Source organism: Sinocyclocheilus grahami, unplaced genomic scaffold, assembly GCF_001515645.1.
Source record: "Sinocyclocheilus grahami isolate Dianchi unplaced genomic scaffold, SAMN03320097.WGS_v1.1 scaffold1733.1, whole genome shotgun sequence".
Classification (NCBI taxonomy): domain Eukaryota; kingdom Metazoa; phylum Chordata; class Actinopteri; order Cypriniformes; family Cyprinidae; genus Sinocyclocheilus; species Sinocyclocheilus grahami.
In genome coordinates, this window is record NW_015506912.1 from 71,681 (window position 1) to 92,543 (window position 20,863).

At 37.4% G+C, this 20,863-nt stretch overlaps 1 protein-coding gene and 1 long non-coding RNA gene across 2 annotated transcripts in view; one reads left to right on the forward strand and one right to left on the reverse strand.

Moving 5' to 3' along the window:
• Positions 1-6,586: 6,586 nt before the first annotated feature.
• On the forward strand, positions 6,587-14,801 carry LOC107572306 (E3 ubiquitin-protein ligase TRIM39-like). Its single transcript, XM_016258730.1, has 7 exons — positions 6,587-6,814; positions 6,995-7,336; positions 8,631-8,726; positions 8,953-9,186; positions 11,454-11,598; positions 14,091-14,117; positions 14,227-14,801. The coding sequence occupies exons 1-7, from the start codon at positions 6,587-6,589 to the stop codon at positions 14,799-14,801; spliced, it is 1,647 nt and encodes a 548-aa protein (XP_016114216.1).
• Positions 14,802-15,670: 869 nt separating this feature from the next.
• The window catches only part of LOC107572311 (uncharacterized), a 9,950-nt gene continuing 4,757 nt past the window's right edge, over positions 15,671-20,863 (reverse strand). The window contains exons 2-3 of the long non-coding RNA XR_001607324.1: positions 17,532-17,534; positions 15,671-15,801 (exon numbers count right to left, since the gene is read on the reverse strand). This is a non-coding gene — a long non-coding RNA (uncharacterized lncRNA). The remainder of the gene's footprint in view (positions 15,802-17,531; positions 17,535-20,863) is intronic.

Sequence of the window (20,863 nt, forward strand, 5' to 3'; positions counted from 1 at the left end):
TTAATAATTTAGTGGGTACAGGATCTAACAGGCATGTTGTTGGTTTAGATGCAGTAATAAGTTTATTTAGCTCTTCCTGTCCTATAGCTGTAAAGCACTGCAGTTTATCTTTTGGTGCGATGAATGAAGCCAAAGTATTATACGCTGTAGAATCTACAGTTGTTATTGTATTTCTGATGTTATCTATTTTATCAGTGAAGAAATTCATAAAATCATTACTATTAAACTGTGGTGTGTGTTCATGGTGTGTGTGTTCACTGCTGTGTGTGTGCACTTTGGATGGGATAAATGCAGAGCACTAATTCTGAGTATGGGTCACCATACTTGGCCACATGTCATGTCACTTTTCACTTTTCACTTTCAATCAGACACGCTTTATAAGCCCTGGACTTCCTTGTTCAGATCGCAGAGTATTGTATGCGCATAGCTAGTCAGTGATAGCTAGAAGCTACATTACGGAGCCATTTCGTTAGCCATTGTTTATTTCCAAGTCCTAGTCTTAGTCTAGTTTTGCCTTGCCTGTTTTCCGGTCCTTTGACTATTGCTTGTGTTTACAGATTACGCCTTTTGTCAAGCCCTCTGGATTACGTTCGCCGATCGATGACCCACGCTTGTCCTAGGATTACACTTTGTCTTGCCTGTGTTGTACCTGTTTGCCATTGTTTGACCCATGCCTGTTATGACCACGTCTCTTAAATAAAAGCATGCAGATGGATCCACATGTCTCACGTCTCTGTCGTCCCGTAACAGTATCGCAGTAAAAGTATACATTTTAATTAGGAAATGTAGTGGAGTAAAAGTTGGCTGAAATATAAAAACTCAAGTAAAGTACAGATACTCCCAAAAAATACTTAAGTATTGTAACAAAGTATTATTACTTCGTTACAATACACCACTGCTGTCAGTTAATGTACATATGGCAGAAATGTATGGAAAAATCCATTAAAGACGTAATCAAACAGACGATGAACACTATTAACAGCAATTATTATATGTTGCAATCAAACTTATAGCATTTGGTAGTTCTGCATGTTGTTTCATGTTGTTGAGATGCATTATTTGAATTCTTGGCCAAAGAGATGTGTCTTTAATCTAGATTTAAACAGAGAGCGTGTGTCTGAACCCCGAACACAGGAAGGCTATTCCAGAGTTTGGGAGCCAAATACGAAAAAGCTCTACCTCCTTTAGTGGACTTTGCTATTCTAGGTACAACCAAAATTCCAGAGTTTTGCAACCTGACCTAGTCCCGTGGCAAAAACAGAGAATCAAATAGAGACATAATTAGCATAGCTGCTGTTCCAATCAAGCAAAATGTATTTGTTTAACCCAAGCTAAATGTGCATTTGATCAGACATAACTGCAGTACAAGATTATGAGATGCATTATTTGAATGCTTGGCCAAAGAGATGTGTCTTTAATCTAGATTTAAACAGAGAGCGTGTGTCTGAACCCCGAACACAGGAAGGCTATTCCAGAGTTTGGGAGCCAAATACGAAAAAGCTCTACCTCCTTTAGTGGACTTTGCTATTCTAGGTACAACCAAAATTCCAGAGTTTTGCAACCTTAGGGAGCGTGATGGATTGTAGCGTGGTAGAAGACTAGTTAGGTATCCAGGAGCTAACCCATTAAGGGCCTTATAGGTAAGTAATAATATTTTGTAACTGATACGGAACTTAATAGGTAGCCAGTGCAGAGACTGTAAAATTGGGGTAATATGATAATATTTTCTTGCCCTTTTAAGGACTCTAGCCTCTGCATTTTGGACTACCTGTAGCTTGTTTATTGAGGATGCAGGACAACCACCTAGCAGTGCATTACAATAGTCCAGTCTAGAGGTCATGAATGCATGAACTAGCTTTTCTGCATCAGAAACAGGTAACATGTTTCATAGCTTGGCAATGTTTCTAAGATGGAAGAATGCTGTTTTTGTAACATGGGAAATATGATTTTCAAAAGACAAGTTGCTATCTAATATAACACCAAGATTTTTGACTGTAGAGGAAGTAACAGTACATCCGTCTAGTTGCAAATTGTAATCCAAGAGATTATGTGTACTGTTTTTTGGTCCAATAAGTAATATCGCTGTCTTATCCAAATTTAATAAGAAAAAATGATTGGTCATCCAATATTTTACTTTTTTAACATACTCTGTTAGCTTAGATAATTTAGAAGTTTCATCTGGTCTTGTTGAGATACATAGTTGAGTATCATCATCATAACGGTGGAAACTAATCCCGTATTTTCTAATTATACTACCAAGGGGCAACATATTGAAAATAGCAGAGGACCTAGGACAGATCCTTGTGGCACTCCATACTTTACTGGTGATAATTGTGATGACTCCCCATTTAAATAAACAAAGTGGTAGCGATCGGACAGGAAGGATCTAAACCATCTTAAAGCCTGCCCTTGAATACCTGTATAGTTTTGTAATCGATCTATGAGTATGTCACGATCTATGGTGTCGAATGCAGCACTAAGATCAAGTAAAACTAGCAATGAGATGCAGCCTTGGTCTGACGCGAGAAGCAAGTCATTTGTAATTTTAACAAGTGCAGTTTCTCTGCTATGATGGGGTCTGAATCCTGACATGAAATTCTTCAGAGAGATCTTTTTTTGCAGGAAGGAGCACAATTGAGCAGACGCTTTTTCAATTTTTTTTTAGATAAACTGAAGATTTGAAATGGGTCTGTAATTTGCCAGTTCACTAGGATCTAGTTGTGGTTTCTTAATAAGAGACTTAATGACAGCAAGCTTGAATGGTTTTGGGATGTGACCTAAAGATAACGACGAGTTAATAATATTGAGAAGTGGTTCTTCTGCTACAGGTAACAACTCTTTTAATAATTTAGTGGGTACATGATCTAACAGGCATGTTGTTGGTTTAGATGCAGTGATAAGTTTATTTAGCTCACCCTGTCCTATATTTGTAAAGTACTGCAGTTTATCTTTTGGTGCGATGAATGAAGCTAAAGTATTATACACTGTAGAATCAACATTTGTTATTGTTTTTCTGATGTTATCCATTTTATCAGTGAAGAAATTCATAAAGTCATTACTATTAAACTGTGAGGGAATATTTAGATTGGTGGCGTCTGGTTATTTGTTAATCTAGCCGCTGTGCTAAATAAAAACCTTGGATTGTTTTGGTTATTTTCTATGAGTTTGCGGATATGCTCGGTCCTGGCAGCTTTTAGAGCCTGTCTATAGCTGGACATACTGTTGAGCTGCATCGTATCATGTGTCGACGATTGCCAGAGATATTGTCAAAAGCATAAAATATTTGGCAATATTAAGAGGATTTAACATTTCCAATTAATGCAGGCCCATTATATCTTACAATCTTATTATTAGGCCTATTATTATTATTAGGCTACTTTTATTATTAAATTAGAATTAATTTTCCCCACAATAATTTCACAACGCAATATTATAGGCCTACAATGAATTATAGGCCTATAATTATTAACACTGCAGTCATCAATGAAAATTAAGAACAGCTTTATTTCATGCACCGATTTTCAAAAATAATCTGTTTACCGCAAAATAATTAGTTTTCACTATATGGGCCACTTTCACTTTCTGTACAGTGAACTGACTGAGGTTAAGACGTTCACAGGCATAACTCTTGCGCAAAGTATTGCAGCATAACTCTTGCGCAAAATATTGCCACGTAGCCGAACGTCGGTGCAGTTTCACTTTTGATTCAAATCCGTTTGGCTTGACACTTAAAATAAATAATGAATGGGACTATAGGCTATTTTTTAATATAGGCTACTATATATTTTTATTTTATGCTACTTAGGCTATATTTTTAATTCTTCTTCCCGCCCCCCTAAATACCGTAATTTTAAGGATTCGTCATGGAGTGAGGGGAAGTAAAATATGCATACATATTAATAGTGTTTATGTTTGTTAATGTTGCATTTTATTTACCAGTATTTTACATTATTTTTGAATGTATTATTCTAATAATAAAATGCGTTTTTACAATGATGCTCTCTCAACATGTGGTGTGGAGTGAGTTCGGTGCCTAGCTGAAGGGCACTTCAGTCGTAGCTATTTAAGGTGGAAGAGAGAGCTGTACACCCCCCCCCCCACCCCCACCTACAATTCCTGCCGGTACTTAAAGGGTTAATTCACCCAAGAATTAAAATTCTGTCATTAATTACTCACCCTCATGTTGTTCCAAACCCATAAGACCTTTGTTCATCTTCGGAACACAATTTAAGATATTTTTGATCAAATCTGAGGGGCTCTCCGACCCTCCCATAGACAGCAAGGTAACTACCATGTTCAAGGTCCAGAAAAGTACCAAGATGATCGACAAAGTAGTCCGTGTGACATCAGTGGCTCAACTGTAAAATTACGAAGCTACGAGAATACTTTTTTTGCGCAAAGAAAACTAAAATAATGACTTTATTCCACATTTTCATCTCTACTGCGTCACTTGTAGACGTGCGTTCATATTGTGTTCCGAAGATGAACGAAGGTCTTATGGGTTTGGAACAACACGAGGGTGAGTAATTAATGACAGAATTTTCATTTTTGGGTGAACTAACCCTTTAACGCTAGCATCATTATCAGTCAGGGACAGATACAAAGCCAACTTAGAGCCGAAATGACTGGCCATTTTAGGACCATTCTAAATGCAGTTTACAGCACTGACTTGTGTGAATTTGATCATTTTATATCAATAAACATAAGCATCAACTTAAATTCACAAATTATGAAATTGAATAGTTTAGCCATTAAGCACTGTTGTGACTTAATAAAAATAATATTATGCCTGCACTTACTAATAAAAACTGATCATGGAAACAAGTCAACAATGAATTTCATTAATGATTAGTTGGGTTTGTGGTATACATTATATCAACACATTGTTTTTGATACAATGTATAGCCTAGCAATAGAGCAAGTGACTTTACAGCAACTCTTGAGGGATTTGAAAGCATTTTTACTTGTATCAGTTACTGAAAAGGTAAAAACACTAAAGGGAGAAAATTACCTGATGGAAAAGAAACATCATCATCATCACTCTTGTTCCTCAGCTGTGTTTTCTCTCTTCATCTTCATCATCTTCCTGCAGTCCAGCAGTTTGCCTGAGCACATCTTCAGTGGCGTCTGCAGCATCTGCTGTTCTCCAGCGTTACAGTAAGGACACAGAGACTCTGTGGAGGTTTGATGGCTGGATCCATGACTGTCACACACACTCTCCTGAGCGTCAGTGGAACAGAGTCCTGTGTGTCTCTGGATCTCTGTTCAGACTGAATCCGTCCCATCAGTCACACACAACCAAATCTTGTCCAGCTCCTGAGAAACACAGAATCACAGTGACAGTGAAAAAAAAAACTGTTGGTAGACTAAAAACATTTTAAAAATTAAGATATCAAAATTAAAATGTATAAAAAATTAAGAAAGAAAATGTTTAGATATGACAAGGTAATTTAAAAATAGCAGTTTTATTTATAAAATAAGTTTGGTTCTATTGTATTACACCACTGCATATATAATCAGATCCTGAAGCAAAACCAGATGAAAACTGAGGTCGAATTTTAATTGTATGAACCAATTAATCTAACTGAATCTGAATCAGCAACTTGATATTTGCCACGACTGTCGTCAAACAATTAATGAACTGAACAAAATGGCACATACAGTACATTCTAAAGGTTTCTCACACTGTTTAGGCTTACACACTCAGCAGGGATGAATTAGAAACTTTTCTTATAAACTCAAGATTATAGGTGGAGCTATTATGACATCTTGGCAAGTGAGTGAAAGACTGCAGAGAAAGTGAAATGAAACAGATGAACAGGAAGCTTTTCAAAGAACACTTCTATTCAGAAACAGAAGTTAACAGTCAGACCTGATATTCACTCACAGGTAAGTGATGGAAATGAAAGAACTAGTTCAGTAGTTTAATAGCATGAAGCAGTATCAGAAAGTATGTTAAAAATATGTCATTTATTTGGCTGTAAAGCAAGGTTTGACGTGTGCTGTCAAAGGCTCCAGAAACGGGAAACAGGTACTTGAACTGCAGACAGAATGAAAAAAGGCCAGTGAAAATCATAACGTCATTAAACAAAAATAACAGGTATTTAGTGAGTTATTTGTTTAAAATATTACACTTACACCCGTTTACTGTGTTGTCTTTCTTAAGTAAAATAATTTTCATGATAGTATTAAAATATTGTTGTTACAGATAAATGTGAAATATTTAGTTTATTTAATTTTTTCTACCAGCCAATAATATCCATTGCAGTGCCACATAGACTGAAGCTCCAGACCAGCAAACTCAGACAGGGGCGGAGCTTATAGCCAGATGAGGTTTTAGTGGTGGAAACAGGTTTCAACATTCATCAACTCTGCTCTAACGTCCTGCCAGAAACTGCTATCATATATTACTGTATGGCTGTTTTGACATAAACAGTGGTTTATAATTTTAGTTAGAATAATTTTTAACATGCAACATCAATTTTTGCACACAAACTTAATTTCTCAGTCAGTGCACATTAGATGTATCAAATCTGCTCTATTCAGCAATGTAGATAATATATTGTCTTTACTTATCTTTTCAGGCATGACATCCTCCAGTGGTGCACTAAATGAGGAGCTCCAGTGCTCCATCTGTCTGGATGTGTTCACTGATCCAGTCACCACTCCATGTGGACACAACTTCTGCAGAACCTGCCTGAACAAGTGCTGGACAAACACACAGACCTGCTTCTGTCCATCCTGTAAAGAAACATTCAGCAGAAGACCTGACCTTGAGATTAACACAACCAGTGGCACCGCAATGGGGGGGGAGGTTACGACGATTCAAAGGGCCCTGTTCGGAGAGGCGGGCCCCGAAAGGCAAGCTCTACCGAAGAGGACAAAACAACCCCCGCTTCCACTCCCCCGAAAGCAAACTCTACAGAGGTCCCAAGTCAATATGCTACTCAGGGGGCCCAGAAACAATAGCAGCGCCCCCGAATACAATGCTGAGAGTTTTGCGCAACACTTCAAGGAGAAGCTCAATCTAGGAGAATCTGAGGTGTTGTGTGACATCTGTGATGGAAGAAAGCAGAAAGCTGTGAAGTCCTGCCTGACGTGTCAAAGCTCTTACTGTGAGACTCACCTGGAGCCTCATCACAGAGTCCATCGTCTAAAGAAACACACACTGATCAACGCTGTGGAAAATCTGGAGGATTATATATGCCAGAAACATGAGAGACCTCTGGAGCTGTTCTGCAGAGATGATCAGACGAGTGTGTGTCTGTCCTGCACTGAAGGAGACCACAGGACTCACAACACTGTTCCTATAGAGGAGGAGAGTCGAGAGAAGAAGGCAAGAGTCACAAACAAAACACTATAAACACAGTGTATCACAGGAAACCATGTGACCACTAGAAGATCGATGTGTCAAGGCATGACCTTGTAGCCGAATTAAGAGAACATAAATTTAAAACTGCAGTGCTGAAGAAAAGAGGAGTGGATTGTATGTTTTTTTACATTTGGGATTTATTATTATTTGAGCTGGGTACATTACTTACAAACTGCAGTCGGTTACTGATTACAGATTACATGATGAAATCTGTAGTTAGTAACGTAATCTAGATTACTCATTTTAGGTAATGGATTCTGGCTACTTTTTAGGTTACTTTTAGATTATTTTTCATTTGTATTAAACTTATCATTAAACATACTATATTTACATAAAAAAATATTTTTATATCAACATCATAAAATACTGTAAACATGACAATAACCAGGGTTTCTCAAATGTAAAAATGCAGCGGGTTTGTGAGTTGATAAAAAGCTAATAATTAATTAAATCATAAAAATGTAAAATAAACTATTTAAACACTAAAAATGTCATGAATGTCAATGTGACCATTAAGCGACACTGAACTGTAAACATGCGAATGTCTTTATTGAAATATTACCTTCCTCAGAGATATTTCAAGTAAATATTTAATGTCAAAGGGGTTTGGCTGACAAAAATGTTTGGGAATCCCTGCATTACATTAGATTACACACTCAAAGTCTTCCAGATTTTAAATATTTTTGTCCAGATTTCCAGAATTAACAGTTACTGGAAGTCACTGAATATGATAAAGATGTAATGCTTCACAGCTACACATCACCAGTGTTTAGTAACTTGCATAATTATTTGTTTCATACATGGTCTAATTACTTGAGGCGATTTTTTTCACCCAAATTCAGAACCGTGGTTTGCAAAATTATTTACATGACTTTTACATGGCCATTCAATATCATTAATATAGTCAAAACTAACTGGTATGACACATACCAGTTAGGATTTTAAGAGAAGAAAGCGTAAAATTTAAAAGAGAAATATCTCAATCTTATCTTATCATGGGCATAAAATGTAACATACTCTAATTATGAGTACTTGATTTTTGGAATCTGACTACATAATCCAGATTACATGTAATCAGTTACTACCCAGCTCTGGTTATGTGTTGAATTTATATTTTTAAAAAGACGCAGCAGAACGTGATGTCATAGCACAACCGTTGCAGCTTCTGAAGAAATTTCCCATGCTCAAAATCTAGTGTGACCGTCAGAAGATGGAAAGTTAAATTCAGCGACAACTGTGTGTTTTTCTCTGTGTGTAGAATCAGCTGCTTCAGACACAGACAGACGTGCAGCAGATGATCCAGAACAGAATGAAGAAGATTCAAGAAATCCAGCACTCAGTAGAGCTGAGGAAGGTCAGAGATAGAATTTGGAAAATTAATGTTAAGCTTCATAATATTTGAATACATAACAAAGGTGCTGAATTAAATGTTTAATTTAAATTTAAAATAAAAAAAATGATAAGATAAATAAATACATGCAATATTCCATAAAAAAATATTGCCCATTTAAATTTCATGGTGTCTATAAATAAATGTAAATACATAATAAATTAATTTGCTAACTGTTCTCATTGATCAGAGAAACACCGAGAAAGAGAAATCAGCCAGTGTTGAGCTCTTCACTGATCTGATCCGCTCCATTGAGAGATGTCAGTCTGAGCTACTGCTGATGATGGAGGAACAGCAGAAAGCAGCAGAGAAACAGGCTGAAGATCTCATTAAAGAGCTGCAGCAGGAAATCACTGATCTGAAGAAGAGAAACACTGAGCTGGAGCAGATCTCACACACTGACGATCATCTCCATGTCATACAGGTCTGTCAACATCCGTCTCATTCAGGGGTTTAGGACCTACCACATCTGAGGGTCCTACCCACTTTTAGCATCATTCAGATACTATTAGTTTTTATTATAATTATGCTATTATACTATTGTTTTTTTTATTATTCAAATTTTTCATGTTGATTTTTTCATTTGTTTTCATTGCAATTTTAGTTAAAGTTTTAGTAATTTATTTAATTTTTTTTCTTTTTTATTATTATTATATTTTTTATAATGTGTCTATAGTTCTCTTTCAAACAATTGCTCGGTATCTCACTATGGGAAATGCCTCAGGTGTGATAGACTATGGAAGCACCAATCACACCACACCACAAGATTTTCCTCCATGCTCTGGTGGATTCGAAGGGTTTATTCGGATTAGACAGATCCTGGCCGGTTTTCTCTCTGTCCGCTAGATGAAGCCAAAGAAATCCACTGGCTTATTATCAGGAGGCTTGGAGAAAGTGTTCTGCACATCCTTGGGTCCTTGCTACAGTAACCAGGTGTTACAGGCTTCAGTTTGCTGTAAAACCCCAAAAGTTCCAGTGGGGGAAACCCAGAAGGGCTATTACTCCTGTTATTTTCTAATTCCAAAGAAAGATAGGGGTAACACCGAATTTTGGACCTGCGTGCTCTAAACAAGCACTTAAGAAAGTACAAATTCAGAGTGCTCACAGTTGGAGCTCGCACTCGCTCGATTCGCAGGGGCGACTGGCTTTCTCAGGCCGATCTCAAGGATGCTTACTTTCATATAAGCATTTACCCTGCGCACAGAAAGTATCTCAGATTTTCCTTTCAGAGTGAAGTGTACTAGAGTGCTAGAGCTCCATCAACGTGCTCATTATATAATCTCAAATGGCACGTGTTTGAGGACTGGTGCACTCTTAAGGGAATCATTCCTTTTTAGTGCTCAATAAGCGATATTCTGTGTTTTTTGCAGAGCCTAATGGACAGTGGTAGAGCATTGTCCACTATGGTTTAAACTAAGGTTTATCTGGCTGCTATTTCGGCGTGCCACGTAGGCTTTAAAGGAGCCTCAGTGGGTCAACATCCTCTTATACGTTGTTTTATGTAGGGAGTGAGACATCTGAGACCAGTGTCAAAGCAGCTTATCGCCTCATGGGACTTGTCCAAGGTTCTGAGCGCTTTAACTCGGGCCCCATTTGAATCTATGGAGAGTGTTCATATTAAGTTCTTATCTTTGAAAACAGTCCTACTCCTCGCTTTAGTTTCAGATAAGCAGGTGGGTGAGTTGCATGCTAACCCGGCTTTGAGTGTTTTGAGGTCAGCGATTGAGTTTATAACTGCACTGCACTGGAATTAATTGCTTTTTACCCCCTTCCATTTGTTTTGGAGGAGGAGCGTGATTTGCACACATTGTGTCCGGTATGCCATTATGTAAATAGGACTTGATCATTCAGCAAGAACGATCAGTTGTTCGTTTCATTGGCTGCTCAATGTAAGGGTAAGCTAATCTCCTCACAGCGCCTTTCTCGTTGGATGCTGGAGGCAATTGAGTTGGCCTATACAGCTATGGATCTCGGTTCCCCAGTGGGCTTAAGGGCCCATTCCACACGAGGGATGGCTGTATCATGGGCTCTATTCAGGGGGATTTCGGTAGGAGATATTTGCATGGCAGCTAGCTGGGCTTCCCCTCATACATTTATCAGATTTTACTGTCTGGATCTCACTATGCCTTCTATGGTTCATGTAGTTCTCAAAGTCAGCTCGTGAGTGAAATGAGAGGTTATCTTTCATTTTCGCGGGGTCTGTTCTGCAGCTTTGGAAAACATGCATTGCAGGAGTTGGCCGTATCATTCCTATTGTGAGATACCGAGCGATTGTTTGAAAGAGAATGTTACTTGCGCAACCCCGGTTTCTCTGACAACAGAGTGAGGTATCTCGCCAAGCTTCCCTTCACACATAACATGGGGGAGCATGCTTTGAATGCCGTTTCAGGGATCACAGCAGCATATATAGGAAGGGGGTGGGATCCTGGTCATGAGCTGTGGACAGACGTGGTGTGATTGGTGCTTCCATAGTCTATCACGCCCGAGGCATTCCCCATAGTGAGATACCTCACTCCATTTTCAGAGAACTGGTGTTACACAAGTAACCTTATGTTTTTTATTGATTTCAGGATTAGGGTAAGGTTAGTTTGACCATTTTTCTCACCAGTCTTTAGAAATCATACAGAACAGAATGAAACATTAATAAACTCATATTAGGAAAATTTGTTAACTTTCTCTCTCCTGCTGTAGATCTTCTCTTCCCTATACAGCCGTCCACACAAGAACTGGACTGAGATCAGTATTGACTCTGATGTGAATGTGCTCCCTATGAATAAAGCTCTGACTCTAGTGAAGAAAACTCATGAGACACTAAAAAAAAATCTCAGTCAAACTGGTATGTGGTTATCAAATACAGTTAAAGATTTTATTTTTTGCCAGTAACTAAGAAAATCTTTCTTTTCAAGGAATATTCCCACTTAAAGCCAGTTTAATCAGTGTATCATGATGGCAATTGCCAGACAGTTATTTAGTCTCAGTTTTTAAAGGATCACACCATTTTAAAAATAACCATATCATAAAATGAAAACACTCCTTAAACACTCAAACATATTACCATTAAACCGGCATGATAAAATAATTTACTAACACGGTCTATGTGAAGTATTATCTAAACTTCACCTCATCATTAAAGATGTTTTACTTTAGTGATAGGTCATGACTCATGTACCTGACATTACTACCAATCAGTGCGTTTACATACACCCTCTTAATGCGATTATAATGAGATTTTGGAAATGTTGCGATTAAGCTTTACCTCATGTAAACGCAATACTCCGATGTAAATAAGAGGAGACCGAGAAATTTAGACAAGTTTATGACTCATAACAAAAATTTTATAGTTTTACTGATTTAATAATAATTGTAAATATTAGAGCTTTAATAAAAATACACACCCTGATAGCACACGTACATCTCAAAGATGTCTATTTAACGTCTGCATTTACATCTGCAAGATATATGAAGAGTTCATTTGCAAAAACCCATAACTCCATTGTTATTTATTTTCAGAAATCAATTTTTTTTTATTGCGCATTCCAAGTAATATCAATCAAACTGCAGTTGGGTTGTTTTGATTGAGTAATAATAACTTAAACAGGTAATTTACAAAATTAAAGTTCATTTTTACATATTAAAAGTTTGTTTTATAGCAAAAGCAGATAACTCCAACAGTTGTTTTTTGGCAAAAGCAGATAACTCCACATTTCATGTTTTAGAGTTTTAAAACTTGTTTAATCTTTGTAATCTCCTCAGATGACAATGTAGATGCCTGACAAACGTTGTTGTTGTTGTTTTGATCATAGACTGTATGGATGTGATTACACGCAATACACAGATTTTTTTCCCTCACCATTGTAACGCACTGCTTTTGCAAGGTTCCGTTAAAAAGCGTTTCAGCTTCTTTTTCCTTTTTCGCCCTGAAGAAAATATCACCGGTTCTTCAAGTTCGTCGAAATTATCCATCCTCGATCACTTTTAGTCAGCTTTGACGAAACTCCTCTCAGCTAGCATGCCTTTTTAAAGTAAAAAAGCAGCCTTGTCACCTGACCTAAATACAGCGCGCTGATTCGTTAAAATGGACTTATCAGCTTCTGTTCACAAACACCAATGGCGCTTGTCGGCTTCTGCAGTAAAACGTGAACTCGCGATGCCTTGGAAGTGGACAATTCCGGCTTTTTTGACAAAACGTGTTTAGGGTTCAGATCGCACTATATGTGGAAAATAATGCACGGCAATCAGCTTTTTTTTTTAAAGTGGCGTTTATCGGTTTTGCAAATAAACTCTTCATATTTTTTTTGAGTGTTTGCTCATCTGCAATAAGTCTGTAGGACGTCTCCTGTCAGATAGACGTATATTAGATGTCTTTAAGATGTGTATGATTTAGAATGTATGTAAAACTGACATCTTAAAGACATCTGTCAGACGTTTGTACACAGCAGATGCTTTCCAGATCAAACGATCTTTAACCGGCATCTTGCAGATGTACACTGTAAAAAATTATTGTGATTTTAACAGTAAAAGACTGTAAGTAACTAACTTACTGACAGTAAGTTTCCATACTATATTCGGTGAATAAATGTAATTACATTTAATGTAATTTTACAGTAAAATACTGTTAAAAATACGTTTTTTGGAAGTGAAAAAGAAAAAGTAATTGAATAATTTACAGTGACAAACTGTAAATTGACACTCCTAGAATTCGCTGCATGACACTTAATATTTGATGTTTTTTCGTTGAAATAACATGTTTTTTCTTAGTTTTTATCTTAACAGTTGTGTACACTAGGGTTTAATCTTACATCTACTGTTGTTCAATTAATGTTTATTGCATTATTTCAATATCATGTGTGTCACCATGATGGGGTTTAGTGTTTGTGTGAATGACACTGTGTGCACCTTCTATATATAAGTATTGCCCTCCTCAGCTCATATAAAAGCTGTTTGTGATGAGCGTTGGTTCATTGTGTGACTTTCTCATCACCACCAGTTTTTGGTGGTTATCAGTGCATTACAATGGTTCAAAACAGATATTAGTACTTCAATATTTTGGTTTATTAACATTACATCAGTTAATGAAATACGGTATTTTATTGTGAATTTAAGTCTGTAAAACCTAAAATGTTGCTACCATATTTTTTACGATGAAGTTCTGGCAACCACAGCTGCCGGTATTTTACCATAAATGTCACAGATTTTTTTTTACAGTGTACATGTGCTATCTGGGAATTCACATTGCTATTTTTAAACCCTCAATATGAGTGTCTCATAGATTTAAATTATATTTACTTATAATATTTCATCATCTTACATTGTTATCTGTGTCCACAGTGTTGAAGTGTGTACTGAAGTTTTCAGGTACAGTGTGACTGACATAATTTTCTTTAATACACTTTATAGTCTGTATTGTATGCATATGAACATGTTTGTTCTGAAGTTGATTGATAATGTCTGATCTCTCATCTAGTGGATGTGACTCTGGATCCTGATACAGTGAATCCATATCTCATCTTGTCTGATGATGGAAAACAAGTCAGTCTTGGAGATATTGAGCAGGATGCCCCAGAAAACCCAAAGAGATTTGATGTCGGTTTATGTGTTCTGGCAAAGCAGGGATTCAGTTCAGGCAGATTTTACTATGAGGTGCAGGTGAAGGGAAAGACTGAGTGGAGTTTAGGAGTGGCCAGAGAATCCATTAACAGGAAGGAGATGATCACACTGGCACCTGAGGATGGATTCTGGACTGTTATTGTGAAGAATGAGAATCAGTATATAGTTTTTGATAATCCAGTGGTTATGTTCTCACTGAGAGTGAAACCTGAGATTGTGGGAGTGTTTGTGGATTATGAGGAGGGTCTGGTCTCTTTTTATGACGTGGGCTCCAGATCTCATATCTACTCTTTCACTGGTCAGACTTTCAGTGACAAACTCTATCCATATTTTAGTCCAGGCCTTAATGAAGGAGGTAAAAACTCAAAACCACTGATAATCACACCTGTCAAAATAAAAAAAGAATCAATTCCTCTAGAATATGGAAAATGAATTCTAAAAGATTATCTATATGATGATTTATGTTGCTTTTAAAAACAATAGGATTTCATCACACCTATATTCGGATAATGTAATAAAAACTCTGGACCATGAAAACCCTAAATGGGATTTTCATTTTCATTGTTTCAGGAAAAAAAAAAAAAACTTTTATGTCAAGATCATGAGAACATTAGGTCCTGATAACGAAAAATCAATATTGTTATTTTGAGATGACAAGAAAACAAGAAAGAAAACTAATTCTTCTGTAGACAGTTTGTTAAAAAATTTTAAAACAATTTTTTTGCTTTATTCACAATATTTTTTTTTTTCGTTATGCATACATTAATGTTTTAAATCTGCTATAACAGTGGTTTTCAATCCTGGTCTTGGGGACCACTGCTCTGCACATTTTGTACGTCTCCCTTATTTAACACACCTGATTCAGATAAGCAGCTCATTAGAGTGTATCAGATAAGAAAGACATACAACATATAAAGAGCGGTGGAAAACCACTCTGCTATGATTAACTTTTACATAGTATTATTCAATACAAAAATTGTGAAATTCTGCATTATATGTCCACAGTTTGTACAGTTGTGTGTTCTACATGTTAACATGGAATTACATGTAAAATGTTGTGGTTCTTGGTTTATATTAGAATAACTATAGCATCTGAATGAAGACTGATTCTATAACTAAATTATATAACAAATGCTTGCAAACTAACCTGCTTACTAATAAATATGCAATTGTTATATGAAACTATTAATTGTAATTGAATTAATAAAGGATTAAATAATATAAAATATTCCTGTATCTTCAAGAGAACAAGAGCATTAAAATGTTTTACAATTAAAGTGTTTTTTTTTAGTTTGGTTTGACTGTAATATCAGTGAATCCATGCACCTGAGTGATTTGATGGCAGTCCATCGATGCCAGGAGCTTCTGAGAGCCGGAGACGGTAGGAACAAACTTCTCCATCAGTGTAACCGTCACAAGCTTCTGCACATCACTGACACACAGAGCCAGAATATAAACTTACTGTAAATGTATCACTCTTTAAATAAAGTTTTCAAATGTAATGTAGTACTGTTCATAAGTCTAAAGTGCATGAACATATCGCACCTGAAATTAAAGTGCTGAACACTGAAAGTCTTACCCTTTTGTGATCTCTTTGACGTTCTGCATTCGGAACAAAATGTTCTTCAACACTTGTGACAGCGGCTTCTGGAATGAGATCTTGACTGTCAACTCATCATCAAGTAATGTTTGACAAAAGCAGCTACTGATTCACACATTTCAGGGCACAATAAGCAGAAAAAAGTCTCTGCTGGGACTGTTTAATAGTCAGACTCCACTCACTCTCTTGTAGTTTGAGGTGGACAGGAATCTGGGCTTTCTTCATCGGTGTCTTTCAGCACTCCAGTGTAGTACATGACCATCACCTCATACAGCAGACTGGCTGTGTGCCACTTTGAGCTTTTTGTTTTTGACGATGGAGAGTTTGGCGTCTCCGCCATTTTCGGATATAATGTACAGCACAAAAAAATCAAGCAAGTGACTTTAAAGCAACTCTTGAGTGATTTGAAACCGTCTTCCTTGTATCAGGTGCTGACATGGCAGACAGATGTCATGAAAAGTTAAAAACAATAAAGGAAGAAAAATACCTGATGCAATAGAAACATAGTCATCATTGCTCTGTTGTTCCTCAGCTGTGTTTTCTCTCTTCATCTTCATCATCTTCCTGCAGTCCAGCAGTTTGCCTGAGCACATCTTCTGTGGCATCTGCAGCATCTGCTGTTCTCCAGCGTTACAGTGAGGACCCAGAGACTCTGTGGAGGTTTGATGGCTGGATCCATGACTGTCACACACACTCTCCTGAGCATCAGTGGGACAGAGTAAAGTGAGTCTGAGCTCTGAGTCCTGTCTCTCTGGATGTCTGTTCAGAGAGTTGATCTCTGATGTTCCAGACTGAATCCGTCCCATCAGTCACACACAACCAAACCTTTTCCAGCTCCTGAGAAACACAGAATCAAAGAGACTTTCAATTTATATAACAACCACTCATCTGAAGAAGATTGTTTTAAAGAATGTTTTAAAGAAAAAACTCTTGGCCAGCTATATGTATGAAAAGAAATAACCAATTTTTAGATGTCAAAATAGCAATACAGACCATTTTGCCTTTGAAGCTTCTCATTGCTTTGGTGATGTTGTCACTAAATCATGTTTAATATACATAATACCATCAGAATCCTGAATTCTCCTCTTTTTTTCGACTGACAGATTTCTGTGATGAAACCATCAATATCCAGCATAGACAAACATATGCAGTGGGTACGGAAAGTATTCAGACCCCCTTACATTTTTCACTCTTTGTGATATTGCAGCCATTTGCTAAAATCATTTCAGTTATTTTTTTTTAATCAAGTCCAATCAGTATAATCAAACACAGCTGGACTCAAGTGAAGGTGTAGAACCATCTCAAGGATGATCAGAAGAAATGGACAGCACCTGAGTTAAATATATGAGTGTCACAGCAAAGGGTCTGAATACTTAGGACCATGTGATATTTCAGTTTTTCTTTTTTAATAAATTTGCAAAAATGTCAACAATTCTGTATTTTTCTGTCAATATGGGGTGCTGTGTGTACATTGAGGAAAAAACTAACTTAAATGATTTTAGCAAATGGCTGCAATATAACAAAGAGTGAAAAATTTAAAGGGGTCTGAATACTTTCCGTACCCACTGTATTATCTCCTCCAATCAACAAGTTTACATTTAAAACATGCTATTCTCAAACTTCTGCCAGTTTCTTCTAAAACTGTGAGCACTGTATAAACTCCCTTCAGAAGTGAGCTGCTGCTGTTTCTTTTCTTTACAGCCAGTGAAAATGGAGATAGAGGTGGTATACAGCGAAATTCTGAGACACCTGCCACTGAAACCACCTGATGTGGTGCTTAAAACTTACACTGGGGAATCAGTGACCATGAAAAGACTCACCCAGGTAAAAGTTGAACTGAAAAGGGCAAACAAAAAATCTACCATTGTATGTGGTTTTGGGTGATTACCCCTCGTTGATGGGACGTTCCTAGCTGGAGCAACTTAAGGTGGTTCTTAAAGGCCCGGCCTGTGCCATATGCACTCAAACATAGAGGCGAGCTTAACTGAACATGTGAAGGATGGTGTGCTGGAACCAGTCAGTGTGAGCAAGTGGGCAATACCTATTGTTCCAGTTCTAAAGAAAGATGGAGGCATAAGGATCTGTGGGGACTTTAAGGTCACTGTAAATCCAGTGTTGTCTGTAGAACAATACCCCTTGCCTCATGTTAATGATCTTTTCACTGGACTGACTGGAGGACAAAAATTCTGTAAAATTGACCTCAACCAAGCATACCTACAGATGCATGTCGAGGAACAGTCCAGAGAACTTCTCACCATCAACACTCACAAGGGCTTATTCAGGTACAAATGCTTACAATTCGGAATTACTTCGGCTCCATCCCTTTTCCAGCAAGCGATGGACCAGATTCTTGCGGGGCTTCCAGGAGTGGTGGCATTCTTGTGACTGGCACTGATGAAGAGTCACACTTGCAGCACCTGGACGCTATCCTTGAGAAGCTGAAAGAGTACAGATTGAGAGTGCTCAAGAACAAATGTGAGTTTTTCAAGTCTTCAGTCAGGTACCTGGGGCACATAATTGATGCCTCTGGTCTGCACACCTCCCCATCCAAGGTCAAGGCCATAGTAGATGCTCCAGTACCCAAAAATGTCAGTAAGCTGCGATATTTCCTCGGCTTACTTAATTATTACGGGCGGTTCATTCCAAACATCGCTACTCTGTTGAAACCTCTGCACAAATTGTTGTGTCACGAGAATAATTGGAGGTGGACCGATGATTGTTAGGAGACATTCAAAAGTGCGAAATAGATTGCCAGAAGTTACTTCTGGTGGCTGGGAGTGGACGGCCAAATTGAGGGTAAGGCAAGAACATGTACGTCATGTCAGAGCATACGCAATGTACTACAATTGGCACCGCTGCACCCGTGGGAATATACGGAGAAACCATGGCATCATGTTCATGCTGATTTTGCAGGCCCAGTCGAGGACAAAATGCTGTTGGTTGTCATTGAAGCACACAGTAAGTGGCCTGAAGTGGCTATCATGAAATCTACCTCAGCTGAAAAGACCATTGAGAAACTGGGAGAAATTTTCAGTAGATTTGGACCACCAGTACATTTTGTCTCCGAAAATGGCCCCCAATTTACATCTCACGAGATGGCCACATTTCTACAAGCCAACGGGGTGCAGCATATCAAGTCATCACCCTACAATCCTGCAATCAACGGGTTAGCAGAGAGGTTTGTCCAGACCATGAAACATGCCTTGAAAGCTTCGCTTGGGCAGGGCACATTTCACCAATGCCTTCATAACTTCTTGCTGTGCTAGCGCAGTACACCGCACGCAACTTCCAAAGTGTCGCCGGCTTATATGTTGTTCAATAGAGAACTCGGGACAAGCTTCAAGCTACTTAAACCAGCAACACTCAAAGAAACTGTCCTACAACAACAACAAAAATCAGATACAGCGACGGAAGCTGCGAGCTAAAGACAGAACTTTTTCGACAGGCTCACCAGGTGCTGACCCGGAATTATGGCAGTGGTCTGAAATGGGTTCCGGCTACTGTGGAGGCCAAGACGGGTCCAGTGTCCTATAAATTCAAAACTGCTGGAAACCTTACTTGGAGGAGACATACTGATCAGTTGTTGAATGGAGCCAGCACATTCTCAGATCTTCCCGAAGACACTGATGTCACTGATCAAATAGGTGTGACAGATCACCAGCTTCTGTAGCCGCCACCACTGAGTTTACCAAGACCTCAATTTCCTCAATGCCCACCTCAATGTTTCTTGGATTATACTTAGTTAGGGGCTACCCTTATTGCTTTGGGGCAGAATAATCACCTAAGGGTAAGCTAGAGTTTGAGGTAGTCTACCCTCATTCCCAGGGAATTAGTTGTGCTCATATACATAAGAAAAAAAGACTGAATGTTCTGATGTTCTGAGTTAAATAGAATTTAAAAGAAGTTTATGTTTACAGAATGTTAAAAGAGAAACTGAATGTTATAACTTCATGACTGCAGATGATACAGTTTAATTTGTCATTTTTGTGTTCTACCTCAAAGAGTAAGAGGGGAGGAAATGTTGTGTATTTGTTTGTCAATATTATTATTAATATTACAATTATTGTTTGTCAATAAAACAAGATATAACAGGAAGATACAGCTACAGTCATAATTTATAAAAAAAAATATTAATATTCCAAGTCTTCCGAGGCAAAACGATTGATTTGTGAGATGAATAGACGCAATCACTGTCTCCGTCCGCCTTAAGCTCTTAAAATAGTTTTTTTCATGTCTTTACATTGTTTAGAGCATAAAAAAAATGTAAAACACAAAAATGTAAAAAATTATATTTCATTCATAAGTTATGCTATGTCCTCGGTAGAGGACATCGGGACTCAATTTTTTAAAAAGATAAAAAGACATAAATGAACATGCATAGGCAAAAACAATAGATTTTTTAAATCACCAATACATTTTTAGTTTTCAGGATCTTTTTTTTTTTTTAACCAAACTTTGTATAAAGATGATTCTCAACTATGTTATAACATAATGATTTGACATACCATTTTTCTTTCTGCAAAATGTGTGTAAAATGGCCATAAACGGGTTTTCTCATTATATTTAATGTATCTATAAACTAAATCTAATTTGCATATTAATGTGTTTTTGGGGCAACATATAATGAAAAAAGAAGTGTAATAATGGGAGTAATATTTGACAAGATTTTCATAATAATATATAATATTTCATAGATTATTGAAACATAATTTATTTCCCTATTCATTTGTTATGTCTAACAAATGAATGCTAATGCCAAAATGCTAATAAACATGCTTTTAGTCCCAGTGTCCTCATATGAGGACATGTATGAAATCAACCTCCTGTTTCGTAACAGAAAGTCATATTTTGATTTGAAACCCCATAACATTTTCCTGAGATGTTTATTTATGTT